The sequence below is a fragment of the Hylobates moloch genome, unplaced genomic scaffold, assembly GCF_009828535.3.
Source record: "Hylobates moloch isolate HMO894 unplaced genomic scaffold, HMol_V3 SCAFFOLD_11, whole genome shotgun sequence".
NCBI classification, from domain to species: domain Eukaryota; kingdom Metazoa; phylum Chordata; class Mammalia; order Primates; family Hylobatidae; genus Hylobates; species Hylobates moloch.
Window position 1 is genome coordinate 99,049,591 of NW_026652286.1, and position 13,224 is coordinate 99,062,814.

Genomic DNA, 13,224 nt, shown 5'->3' on the forward strand with positions numbered 1-13,224 from the left:
TTTTGTCACACCTGAGAAGAGGGATTTCCTACTGGTGTCTAGTAGGTAGAGGCCAGAGATGGCCGCTAAACATCCCATAATACACAAGACAGACCCCGCAACAGTGAACTCTCTGGCCCTCAAAATCAGTGGTACAGAGATTGAGAGATCCTGGTTTCGCGTTTTGAGCGTGCAGTACATTTCAGTTGTTAATGGGACATGCAATACATCTTTATTCACATGTTATTACTTATTTGTCAGATGTTTATAAAACATCTGCTACATTCTTGGCAGTTTAATAGGATCTGGAGATCCAAAGAAGTTCCTGACCACAGAGGTCATTTAGGCAAGCTAGGAAAGCACAGAATTATATAACACAAAATTACATTGTACCATAAAGCATATTCTATAGTACACTTAACTCTGGTGGGCTCTTGGTATAAAAATGTCTCCAATCTCAGAGGTCACGGGATAGTGGGCAAGACATGAAAACCTCGTATAATATAAAATTTTGTTACCTCTAAGTGCTGAAATTAAGGGATAAACAATGTTTCATGGGAACCAAAACGTCAGTCATTTGGAAGTATAAGTCAAGACTTCATAGGAGAGGAACCATTTCAGCCAGATATTACCAGAGTGAGATGGTCCCAGCGAGCGGGATGTGGAGGGTTAGGATGTTATCTTAGTCTGTTTTGTGCTGCTGTTACCACCAAGTACGTAATTTATAAGGTGCAGAAGTTTATTTGGCTCACAGTTCTGGAGGCTGGGATGTCCAAGATCTAGAGGCCACGTCTGGTGAGGGTCTTCTTGCTGCGTCATCTCATGGTGGATGGAAGAAGGGCAAGGTGGAGAGAGAGAGCAGGAAGGGGCCTCATTGTCCTTTTATAAGGAACCCACTCCTGTAATAATGGCATTAACCCATTAATGAGAACAGAGCCCTTAACCCATTCATGAGAACAGAGCCCTCATGGCCTACTCTTATGAGACCCTACCTCACAACATTGTTAACATTTAGGATCAAGTTTCTAGCACATGAACTTTGAGGGACACATTCAAACCATAGCATTCTGCCCCAGTCCCCAAAATGTATGTCCTTGTCACATGTAGAATACATTTGCTTCTTACCTATAATCCCAAATTCTTAATTTGTTTCAGCACCACATTAAAAGTCCAAAGTCCACAGTCTCATCTAAGTCAGCTGTGGGTAAAACTCAAGGCATGGTTCATCCTGAATCAAATTCCCCTCCAGTCATGGGCTGTGAAATCAAGCAAGTTGTCTACTTCCAAAGTACAGTGATGGGACAGGCATAGGACAGATATTCCATTCCAAAAGGGAGAAATAGGCAAGAAGAAAGGGGCAACTGGTCCGAACAGCTCCAAAACCCAGCAGGGGGAACAATACTAAATCCCAACTTGACAATAATCATCTTTGACTCCATGTCCTGCCTTCCAGACACACTCGGGTAGGGACCTGGGCCCCCAAGGCCTCCGGCAGCCCTGCTTCCCTGGCTTTGCTGTGCTCATTCCATGCAGCAGCTCCCACCGGTTGGAGTCTCGTGCCTGCAGCTCCCCCAGGTTGCTGTTGCACACTGGTAGCTCTGCAGTTCTAGGGTGTCAGGACGGCCTTACTCCCACAGCTCCACTAGGCTTCCTGGGGACTCTGAGCAGCTCTGACTCCACAGTTCTGTTGGCATTGCCCTACAGGGGGGGCTCCCTGGTGGTAGCTCTGCCCCTGCAACCAGTCTCTGCCTGGGTCCCGAGGCTGTCCGAAATATCCTTTGAAATCTAGCTGGAGGGAGCCAGGCCCATAGCCCCTGCTTTTTGTACTCTGGTGGCATTAGGACCATGTGGGACGCCACCAGGACTCACCACTTGCACCTTCTAGAGTGGTAGGTCAAGCTGCACCTGGGCCCATTTGAGCCATGGCTGGGGAGGCGGAGGAGCACTGTGCCCAAATGTGGGAGCAGAGACTTCAGGTGGCCCTGGACAGTGAGCCACAGGTCCTGAGGGCTCCCAAGACCTGGCTTTTAACATAGTTCCTTCCCTCAGATTTTGGCACTCCGGAGCTGTGATCACAGGTCATCTCTGCAGTGCCTTTGGGATCGTTCTCATTTTCTTGATGAATAGCCTCTGGCTTCATTCTTATCGTACTAATCTCCTTATCAAACAGTGGCTCTGGCCCATACTAATCTCCTTATCAAGTGGTCCATACTAATATTCTTATCAAACTATCAAATGGTAACATGCCTGTACCCTTGCTTTCCTCTCCTGAAGGTTCTTTCATTCTCTACTACAGGGCCAGTCTCAGAATCCTTCCAGTCTCTAAGTTCTGTTTCGCTTTTCGTTATAAATCTTCCTTTTCTTTCTTTTTTTTTTTTTTGAGATGGAGTCTCACTCTGTTGCCCAGGCTGGAGTTCAGTGGCACGATCTCAGCTTACTGCAACTTCTATCTCCCAGGTTCAAACCATTCTCCTGCCTTAGCCTCCCTAATAGCTGGGATATCAGGTGTGTGCCACCACACCCAGCTAATTTTTTTGTATTTTTAGTAGAGATGGGGTTTCATCATGTCAGCCAGGTTGGTCTCGAACTCCTGACCTCAAATGATCCACCCGCCTCAGCCTCCCAAAGTGCTGGGATTACAGACATGAGCTACTGCGCCCAACCCTGCTTTTCTTTATTTCTTCTCAAGTTTTACAGTATACAGTTAAAATAAGTCATACAGCAACCAAAATGCTTTGCTGCTTAGATATTTCTTCCACCAAATAGCCTAGTTTGTCACTCTTAAGTTCTGCCTGCTATACAGTTTGAGGGCCTGGACACAATGTAGCCACATTCTTTGCTGCTTTGTAACAAGGATGACTGTTCTGCCAGTTTCCAGTACCTTAATCTTCAGATATATCTGAGACCTCATCAGAATGGCTTTTACCATCCATATTTCTACCACCATTCTGATCACAACCACTTAGTCTAAGAAGTTTCAGACTTTCCCTACAGATCTTCTAATCCCTCTTTATTGCCTGCCTGCCTCCCTCCCTTCCTCCCTTCCTCCCTTCCTTCCTTCCTCTCTGCTCTCTCTCTCTTTCTTCCTTTCCCTCCCCTCCCCTGCTTTCCTCTCCCCTCTCCACTTCTTGGCACCAATTTTCTGTCTTAGTCCATTTTGTGCTGCTGTAACAGAATACCACAGATTGTGTATATTATAATGAATAGAATTTTATTTGGCTCATGGTTCTGGAGGCTGGGAAGTCCCAGATCAAGGGGCTGCTCTGGCAAGGGCCTTCTTGCTCCATCATCCCATGGTGAAAAGTGGAATGGCAAGACAGATCAAGAGGGGACCTAACTGGCCTTTTATAAGGAACCCAGTTCCACAATAATGGCATTAACCCATCCATGAGAGCAGAGCCCCATGATCTAAACACCTTTTATTAGGCCCTGCTTACACTGTTGCACTGGGGATCAAGTTGCAGCACTTGGACTTCGGGGGACACATTCAAACCATAGCAGGCACCTTAATAAAGATGGAAAAGGGATGTGGCAGCCACAGTGGGAGGGAAAAGGTGGCGCCCTTAGTGTGCTTGGGAGGAGGGTAAGAGATGCGTTTGCAGTTCTCGTGGCCGCAGACTGAAGGGGCCTGGTTACCTGCTAAGGAACCTTGGCTTCATGTAAGGAATGTGGAGTGATTGAAGCGAGAGGGTGGTTTGATCCGTATCATTTCTTAGAAGGATACCATGTTGGCAGTTTCGCAGAAGGGGCATGAGTGAGGAAACACTTGTGGTGAAGAGACCAGTTAGGAAGCCTGTAACTTGGGGTGGGATCTGGAACCAGGCTGCGGCTCTGGAAGAGGAGCTGGAAGGCTGCACTCTGAAGTATTTCTGAGAGTCTAGACAATGTGACCTTCACACTGGGGCTGAGTTTTGTAAAATCTGACATCCCCAGTTTCACCTATGATGCCAGGCCTGTGGTAAGGAGCTTTGCAAGCATTTGCTAGAATATGAGCAAATGGGGGTAGACCTGATAATATTTAGTAACCACAGGGGATGAAAGAGGAAGGTGTCGGGAAACTGGGTTGATAATATGGGGGTTGGGAGCGAGGAGAGAGTCCAGCTTTGAACATCTTCTTCCATTTGAGGAATTTAAGATCATCCAGCTAGAAAATTAGAAATACTAGAATGGAGTGTGGAAATTAGCACTGAAAATACAGAGCTCAAATCATCAGTGTATGAATAGTAGTTAAACCTCTGAAAACGAGTGAACTTGTCCCGTGAAAATGTGTGGCAGGGGAGAAGTGGAGGTTCAAGGACAGCGCCCCCGAGAATGCCAGCATTTAAAGGGTGGACCCTCAGTGGCTCACGCCTGTAATCCCAGCACTTTGGCAGGCTGAGGTGGGCGGATCACTTGAGGTCAGGAGTTTGAGACCAGCTTGGCCAACATGGTGAAACCCCACCTCTACTAAAAATACAAAAATTAGCCAGACGTGGTGGGTGCCTGTATCCCAGCTACTCAGGAGGCACAAGAATCACTTGAACCTACAAGGCGGAGGTTCCAGTGGGTTCGTGCCACTTCACTCCAGCCTGGGTGACAGAGAGAGACTCCCTCTAAGAAAAAAAAAAAAAAGAAGAAGAAGAAGAAAAAGGTGGGCCCTGGCAGCACAGCCTACTGTCCCAGAGGCAGGAGGAAAACCTGAAGGGAATCTTGACCTTGACCTAGAAGCCAAGGAGGAGGCATGGCCGACGGCATCAAAGGCCTCCGAGCGCAGTGAAGGCTGACACTAGACCTTTCTTAGGTTTGGTAATTAGAAGGTCACTGGCCTCAGCAAGAGCAATTTCAGAATAAAAACAAGGGTGGAGGGAGTGGCGTAGGGGTGGGGGGATAGAGTAGGAAGTGAGGGTGTAGTACAGGTGAAGAAGTTTGATCACTGAGGGAACGAGGGAGATTCGGGGGAGCTTGAGGAGATAGAGCAGAGAGAGGTTTGCTGTTTTTTTTAGGAAGAGGAGACTTGAGCATGTTTATAAGTCAGAGAATAGAGAAAGAGAGGTGGGAGACACAGGGCAAAGAGGAGTCATTAGAAAGTATTCTGGGAAGGTGAGGTGGATCTGGTGTCTAGGTGGAAGGATTTGTGGGGAAGAGGGGAGGTAGGAGAGTCTAGAGGTAGACAGCAGGCAGACAGGGGCTCCAGGTTTTCCCTACAGAACTGAGGACAGTGATGGCCAGGCGCGGTGGCTCACACCTTCAATCCCAGCACTTTGGGATGCCAAGGTGGGTGGATCGCTTGAGGCCAGGAGTTCGAGACCAGCCTGGGCAACATGGAGAAACCCCATCTCTACTAAAAATACAAAAATTAGCTGGGTGTGGTGACACATGCCTGTAGTCCCAGCTACTCAGGAGGCTGAGGCACTGGAATCACTTGAACCTGGGAGGCGGAGGTTGCCGTAAGCTGATGGCACCACTGCACTCCAGCCTGGGCGACAGAGCAAGACTCTGTCTGGAAAAAAAAAAAAAAAGAAGAAATGAGGACAGTAAGTGGTTGCTTATGATCACAGAACCAGCAAGTAAACCGTGAGCTTCTGCTCCTCTGGTCTTCCCAGACCCCTTCCCCAGAACATTAAGCCGTATCATTTTTATGGGTCCAGGGGCTCTGAGGGGCTGGGCACCATACTGTGTGCCTGGGGGCATATCTAGTTCTGCCCCTCTTGGTTTGGCGGGTACTTGCTGAGTACTCACTGTGTGTTAGGCTGTGAATGCTGGGGCAGCAAGGAAGCATGGTTTCTGCCTCCACTGGGCCTTATTTCTTCACCTTGTTCCCCAGTTCTGCCCTTGGGCAAGTTCTGTGGCGGAACTGACCAGCTCCCTTCGGCCAGGGACATCTTGGTTCCTGGCAGAACATCAAGAAGAGCAGATTGTCTTCCTACCCGGGGGCACCTTTGCCCAGCAGGTTGGGTGAGCTGGCCTCTTGGTGAGAGGCTGGTTCCCTTGGACGTGAGTGGATTCGATGCCTGCTTTCCCACCCAGGTACTCTACTGTGGTTTTTCTCCTGCCCTTTATGCTCAGAGCTAGACCAGCAATGTGGGGTAGCTGCTGGGAGAAGGCGCCATGTTGAGGCAGCAGCCAGCCCTGGAAGCTCTGGAATGCCTGGGGCCACTGAGCAATCCTCACCCTCAGCCCCACAAGGGGAGGGTGCGGGCTCGTGAAATTCGAGATTGGGTATAGCAGAGCAAGCCCTAGGACTCGCCCAGTTTGCTTAGCGCAACACTGACGCTGTTTTGGAATGAAGACCAGAAAATGTAGAACTTTACTGGGGAAGAGGTCGAAGAAGGGCTAATTGTCTTGTTGTTTAAGACTGGTTAGCGCTGCTCACCTCTGACGCTGCTCACCTCTGACGCCAAAGGTTTTTCCCTGGAGGGCAGCCCTGGAGGATACATGTGTAATTGTCTTTTACAAAAGGTGAAATGAGCTCTTTGTAGTGTTTCCCGCCCAGGCTGCATTTTAGAATCACAGAGGAGGTGCGGTGCTGGTTTGTTTTACTATTCACTATTCATGCCTGGGCCCCACCCCTAACCAATTAAATAAACATCTTGGAGAGTGGGGCCTAGACTTTGTATGTTTAAGCTCCTCAGGTCATTGCATCGTGCAGCCAAAGCTGTGACCTATGAATAGAAAGGAAGATGAAACGCACCCTGGTCATGCCAGGAAGATGGAGAGAGGGAGCAGGGAAGGGGAGAGAGGCTGCAGTTTGTAAGGTCCTGAAATGTTAGAGCTGGAGGGATCCTGCTTCTGAGCACTGCAACTCAAAGAGTAGTTCTAGCCACACAGCAGGCCCCATTAGGGAGCTGGTTAGAATGCAAATCCCCGCCTGCCCTGCACCCCCATCTGGCACCCTCTGAGTCACAGTGTGCACATCAAGGTTTGAGAAGTGTGCTTTCAGATCACCCACAGATCATCCAGACCAGTGGTTCTCAACCTTGGCTGCACTTTAGAAGCACCCAGTGGGCTTCAGTGAATTCCAGTGCTGGGCTAGATGAATTAACCCAGAATTCCTAGGTGTTGGGACCCAGATACTCATTTAAAAAAAAATTGTTTAAGTACTTCAGGTGAGTCTCTTCTTAAGCCATAATCAAGAACATCAGGCTTGACCAGTGCTTCTCAAACTCGGACGGATATATGAATCGCCAGGGTAATGTGTTTAAATGCAGATTCTGATTTTATAGGTCTGGAAGGCCTAAGAATCCACTTGTCTAAGAAGGGCTCTGGGATGCCCATGAGACTGATCTGGCCCTTTTTGAGCAGTGGGAATAGGATGACTTCTCAGTTTGACAGCGAGGAAACTGCAGGTCAGAGAGAGAGGTGTGATCGTCCACGGTAACCAACCTGATATGCATTCAGTACTTTCTGATGTACTCTACTGTGTGCCAAGCAGTGTGCTACATGTGCGACTGGAGCTGCAAACAGGACAGACCCAATTCCAACCCTCACAGAGCTTATATCCCAACTGGGGAGACGGACAGAAAGCAAACAAGTAATTAAGCTGATGACAGATGGGAACAGCTATGAAGGCGAGGAGGGCCACGTGTAGGGAATGACTCAGAGATGGCTGTGGGGTGACGGGTAGGTAAGGCACACCCCTTTCAGAAGAGCTGTCAGGGGAGTTACGAGGACAACACCTTTACCTGGCGACTTCTGCTGATTACAAACTGATCACTTTCCTTTACTGGACAGGGCCAGGCTTCGTCCCCTCTGGGGTTTGGGGATGATGCTTCTGACTCCTGAGGGAGTCTGACCCTGGTCCCTGCCTGGCTGTCTCCTGTGACTCAAGACTCTGATCCTTCGGTGTTTGTGGGTTCAGAGCGGAGCCTGGGAATGCGCCCGCTGGGGAGCAGGACATTGACTCCATCATAGGACGGGGCTCAGGATCATTGGTTAATGGTTTGTAAAATGGACCAGGCCTCATCCAGATGCTGTCCCCAGCCCCTCTGAAAACATGGAAGGTTTCCACTGGTGCACAAACACTAGTGCTTGCCTCCCTTTCCTGATCAACTGTCGGACTCACATGGGCTGTTTGTGAAAATGCCTGTCCCAGGCCATACTCATGGTCACCAAGGTGGTCTCCAGGGAAGGGCCCTGAAATGTATTTTTAGGAAGTGTCCAAGTGACTCTTCCAATCCAGATCATCAGGAAGCATGGCGTGGATGGAAGAAACTGGCACTTGGCATCTGGTGCCTCTGTGTGGCTGTGGAAGCCACAGAAATTTCTTCCGCAGTGACTCTGTGGTGTGGCCAAGGCTGAGCTGGTGCTTGGGAGGAAGCCTCTGCTTGTGTGCAGGGGTGAACAGCAGCTCACCCCTTCCTGTGCACAGTCCTCACCTTATTGCCTTCACCCTTACTGGAAGCATCTCTTGACTCCTCTTTGGCCAGCCAGACCCTCCCAGCTCCCTGTGCTCCCCATTCAAACACCTTCCCTCCCTGAGCTTACCCCATGGCTGGGTGGGGGAGGCGTGAGCACTGTTTGCATTTGGTCAGGGTCTAGAAGGGATCAAGGAGGCCTCATGAGGACCATGTCATAGCCCCACCCTCACTCCCGACCTCTGGCCTGAGCAGACCTGTTTGGCTGGATTGATGATGGAGAGGCAGGCAGTGACCAGACCAAGGGATGCCTTGGATGGTGGAGAATAGGTGACCCTCTGTTGGGTAAAATAGGACTCAAGCCCTCACACAATGAGTTGGCTTAACTTTCGTGTCAACAGTGGGTGGGGGTAGCTGTCTGCCTCCTGGAGCTGGCCCTTCCTGGGTCAAAATGCAGAAGGGGACGGTGAGAAGAACCACACCAGAGAGGCTGGAGTAGGCCCACCTGGCTTGGGACCGGGTCTGTGAGGGCTGGACCCTCGGTTTTCCCTTCAGTGGCAGGACTCACCTGGATCCGTGACGCCGCCCTTAGGGGGTTAGGAGGATCCTGGATGAGAAGCCTCACCCTCAAGATGATTGCCCCAGGGAGCAGCTTCCTGCTTTCTGGAGGAAGGGAGGGGCGGACAGTGGGTGTGTCCTGCTCCGGTGTCTAGGCAGGAGAGTTTGTGAAGCCGACCAGACACCTGTGACTCCTATTTCCTAGGTGGCCCGAGGCAGCCAGGATGACAGCTGTCCCCGGGAATCCTGCTGCCTGCTGAGAAACATGGTCAGCAAGTCCCGTGAGTGTCGTCCGAGGGCTACCCTACCCTGGAGGACAGGCCTCCAGAAGCCGTCTTCAGCAGGATCCTGGGACCTCTGGGGGCTGTGGAGGGACAGACAGGGAGCCAGGGGCCCTTCTCTTCATCTTGAAGGACAATGGGTACAATCAGGGTCAAGCCCTCAGCCAAGGCCAGGAGAGGGCCAGAGACTGCTCCTGTCGTGTTAGGGTTCGGAGGGGCTCAGAAGGGGGCAGGTGGGAAGGTGGACGGGGGCTGTACCTGCCTGTTTCTGCCTCTAGCTCCTCTGTGCATGTGTCCTGCAGGCTGGAAGCTCCTGGCCATGTTGGCTCTGGTCCTGGTCGTCATGGTGTGGTATTCCATCTCCCGGGAAGACAGGTACATCGAACTGTGAGTTGATCTTCCATGTCCTTCCAGTGGTTCTTGTCGGGGACAGGGCTTAGGGATGGAGCATCATAGAGCGGGGGACCTAGTAGAGCAGGAAGGTTCCAAGAGCCGGCTCATGACCTCATCCCTTCAGCTACTGGTACGGAGTGTTTCCATGAGGGTGGATGGGGGTAGGGCCTGGGATGTCTCACTGGGGCCTCACCCAGGGAGTGCAGGGGCAGGAAGACCTGGATCCTCAAGGACTTGGGTTCCAAGTGGAACTTAACTTGAGATGATTCCTCCCTGGTGCCTTGGGACCTTCATGCCGTGGGAGAAGGCTTAGGCTGCCTGGAACATGGGCCCCTGGGTCTGACTGGGGCTCCTGCCTGCTGTCCTTTTTCTCTCCAGTTTTTATTTTCCCATTCCAGAGAAGAAGGAGCCGTGCCTCCAGGGTGAGGCAGAGAGCAGGGCCTCTAAGCTCTTTGGCAAGTAAGTACTCAAGGGTGAGGAGGGTAGAGCAGGGCATGGAGCGAGCTGGGATTGAGGGGTTCACAGTGTGGGGAGTAGATGGAAAGAGCAGCTGTGTTGGTGGACATGGGTTAGGTGAAGCCAGGGAGGGAAGAGAAGGCCTTATAATATTAGTCATGGGCCTAACCCTGCTTCTGGCATCAAGATTAATTCTGTTCTCATCCCCACCCGGCTTATACCTCTGTGCAGCTACTCCCGGGATCAGCCCATCTTCCTGCGGCTTAAGGATTATTTCTGGGTCAAGACACCATCTGCTTATGAGCTGCCCTATGGGACCAAGGGGAGTGGTAAGTTCCCACCCGGCTTTGTGGGAACCATGGGCTCACCCTGACCACGTTGCCTCCTATTCTCTGCCGTCCACGGCCCCAGTGCCCAAGTTCTGAGCCTGACTCGGGTACCAGGGTCAGGGGAAGAAGAAGGCAGCCAGGGCTCTGAGGAGCAGTGGAGGGAGGGCAGGCAGCCTTCAGAATGCTAGCTGTCGCATCAGTCCTCCGCCTGGTTCTTTTTGTAGAGGATCTGCTCCTCCGGGTGCTAGCCATCACCAGCTCCTCCATCCCCGAGAACATCCAGAGGTAAGGTGGCACTCCGACTCCAGTCTGGGCACCTTCTCCTATTTCCTGCCCCCCCCCCCCCACCCACCGTGAAACAGTCATAGACTGGCACCATCCCAGCCAATTCCCATGGTAGCCTAGCCTGGGCATCTGGGTGCAGAGTGGGCCGAGGCTGCTCGAGGATATTGCAACAGTGGGGCAGGGCTTTCTCATTGATACACCCCCTGTGCCTTCCCTCCACTCCTCTGCCCTCTTCTGTGCTCTGCGCAGTCTCCTCCTCTTTTAAAGCCCAGGGCTGTAAAGTCAGCATGACCCTAAGCAGGACCATGGGGTGATGCCTGCTTCACAGGGACCAGGGGCTGAGGGGGCCTAGGAAGTGGTCCTGAGACGGGCCCAGGCAGATCCAGGGCAGCGAGCATGGAGTAGAGTGTGGGGTGACTTCTGGGCTTGACCACTCCTCTTTCTATGGCAGCCTCAGGTGCCGCCGCTGCGTGGTCGTGGGGAACGGGCACCGGCTGCGGAACAGCTCGCTGGGAGATGCCATCAACAAGTACGATGTGGTCATCAGGTGTGTGTGACTGTCTCTTCCTACTGTTGTTTGGGAACTGGATGTCGGAGCCAGGGACTGTAGACAGGCCCAGGAGGCCTCTAGTGATGGGAATCCTCCTCCCAACCCCTAGATTGAACAATGCCCCAGTGGCTGGCTATGAGGGTGACGTGGGCTCCAAGACCACCATGCGTCTCTTCTACCCTGAATCTGCCCACTTCGACCCCAAAGTAGAAAACAATCCGGACACACTCCTCGTCCTGGTGGCTTTCAAGGCCATGGACTTCCACTGGATTGAGACCATCCTGAGTGATAAGAAGCGGGTAAGTTGGGGGACAGACTGGGGGCTGAGGCCTGGTGGTGGGGACGCTGCCCAGGGACGCTCCTTGAGAGCTTGTGCAGGGACAGCATGAACTGGGCTCCCGGCGGTCAGCACCTTAGGCTGCCCTCCAAGGGCGGTGTTCCCATAAGCCGCCCCAGCAACTGGGTATAAAAGCCTGCAGGCGTCAGGTGGCAGCAGCCACAGGCACCCATGCTCCAGGCGTGTCTGCGACAGGAAAGCTTTCCGAGTAGGTGTCTGCCTGTGAGGAACTCAGGAGCGGAGGAACTCTCCAGCAGCCATGTCCAGGTTGAGGGCAGGTTAGAGCACTGAGGCCTGTGTCCTAACAGACGGTCCCCAGAAAGAGTTCACTACGTCACTTTGCCATCCGGTCACAGGCTGAACTGTCCCATCTGGCGTTTTTGTCAAGTGTTTAGACAGCCTGAAACTTTAGTCCCTTCTACCTGTGTGGATGTTCTTGGAAGTGGTCCATGGTTTAGACCCTCCGCTCTATACACCTGGTCACCTGGCCTCCCGAGGGGGTGCCTTTCCTCCTCTCTTTCCCTGGTCCTCTCCTGCTCTCCCATCTCTGGCACAGACTTCACCTCCCTCTCCTCTCACCTTGTGCTCCTGAAGGCCTCTGCCATCACTTGGACCCCCTCGCCTGGCTGAGGACCACTGGGTTGGACTTGAGAAACAGGGCTTCACCCGCTTCTGTCTCTCTCTTCTGACCCCATCCTCCTAGGTGCGAAAGGGTTTCTGGAAACAGCCTCCCCTCATCTGGGATGTCAACCCTAAACAGATTCGGATTCTCAACCCCTTCTTCATGGAGATTGCAGCTGACAAACTGCTGGGCCTGCCAATGCAACAGCCACGGAAGATTAAGCAGGTGATGATGGGAAGTCAGGCCTGAGGGCTGGGATCCTGGGCGGGAAGGAGGAGGGATGTTCCTATGGGCGTAGGAAGCCGTGGAAGGATCCCATAACAGAGGCAGCGGTTTGCGTTTTCCCTCCGGGAACACACCTGTCATTAAAGTTGCTGCTGCAAAGGGGAGTGCACACTTTAGAGAACCAAGGGGCATTTACTAAGTGGGGAGGGATGGGGATGGCCTGGATCAGGTTCAGGGGCTGGTGTGAGAGGATGGTTTTGGCAGGCGCTGGTCAGAATTTGTCATCTGGGGAGCTGCTGTCAGTCAGTGGTCTGATCTGTGGAACAACTTGAGCCATGCAGAGTTACTGTTAGATACTTCATCTGTGATCTTATCTTGAAACACTGGTCTGAACGAGTTATAAGAGTTGGAGCTAAACAGTTTATCTTGCATGTCATGATCTGGTTCAGGGAGTCAATGAACCAAATTGAACCAAAACTCAGGGAGTTTTGCAAGTTATGGGTTTTTGTTTTGTTTTAAAGATAGAGTCTCACTCTGTCACCCAGGATGGGGTGCAGTGGTGCAATTATACCCCACTGTAACCTTGAACTTCCAGGCTCAGGTGATCCTTCTGCCTCAGTCTCCTGAGTAGCTGTGAGACTACAGGTATGCACCATCACGCCTGGCTAATTTTTAAATTTTTTTGTAGAGATGGGGGTCTCACTGTGTTGCCCAGGCTGGTCCTGAACTCCTGGCCTCAAGTGATCCTTGTGTCTCAGCCTCCCAAAATGCTGGAATTACAGGTGTAAGGCACTGTGTCTGACCACAAGTTATGTGCTTCTTCTTTTTAACCTGATGTCCTTCAGCCATAGCAAGTTATGGTTTTGAGTGCAGTGC

At 51.8% G+C, this 13,224-nt stretch overlaps 1 protein-coding gene across 6 annotated transcripts in view; it reads left to right on the plus strand.

The window, feature by feature from the left end:
• ST3GAL4 (ST3 beta-galactoside alpha-2,3-sialyltransferase 4) overlaps nucleotides 1-13,224 on the plus strand; it is a 41,673-nt gene that overhangs the window by 24,129 nt on the left and 4,320 nt on the right. For 2 of the 6 annotated variants that reach the window (XM_058446275.1, XM_058446271.1), the window contains 8 exons: nucleotides 9,076-9,151; nucleotides 9,430-9,538; nucleotides 9,923-10,003; nucleotides 10,232-10,329; nucleotides 10,554-10,614; nucleotides 11,066-11,161; nucleotides 11,274-11,463; nucleotides 12,205-12,348. In XM_058446275.1, the coding sequence (XP_058302258.1) occupies nucleotides 9,136-9,151; nucleotides 9,430-9,538; nucleotides 9,923-10,003; nucleotides 10,232-10,329; nucleotides 10,554-10,614; nucleotides 11,066-11,161; nucleotides 11,274-11,463; nucleotides 12,205-12,348 (795 nt within the window). In that variant the 5' untranslated portion in view covers nucleotides 9,076-9,135. Of the gene's footprint in view, nucleotides 1-9,075; nucleotides 9,152-9,429; nucleotides 9,539-9,922; nucleotides 10,004-10,231; nucleotides 10,330-10,553; nucleotides 10,615-11,065; nucleotides 11,162-11,273; nucleotides 11,464-12,204; nucleotides 12,349-13,224 lie in introns of those variants that run through there. The other 4 variants (XM_032167867.2, XM_058446273.1, XM_058446272.1 and 1 more) reach the window with 3 other exon arrangements.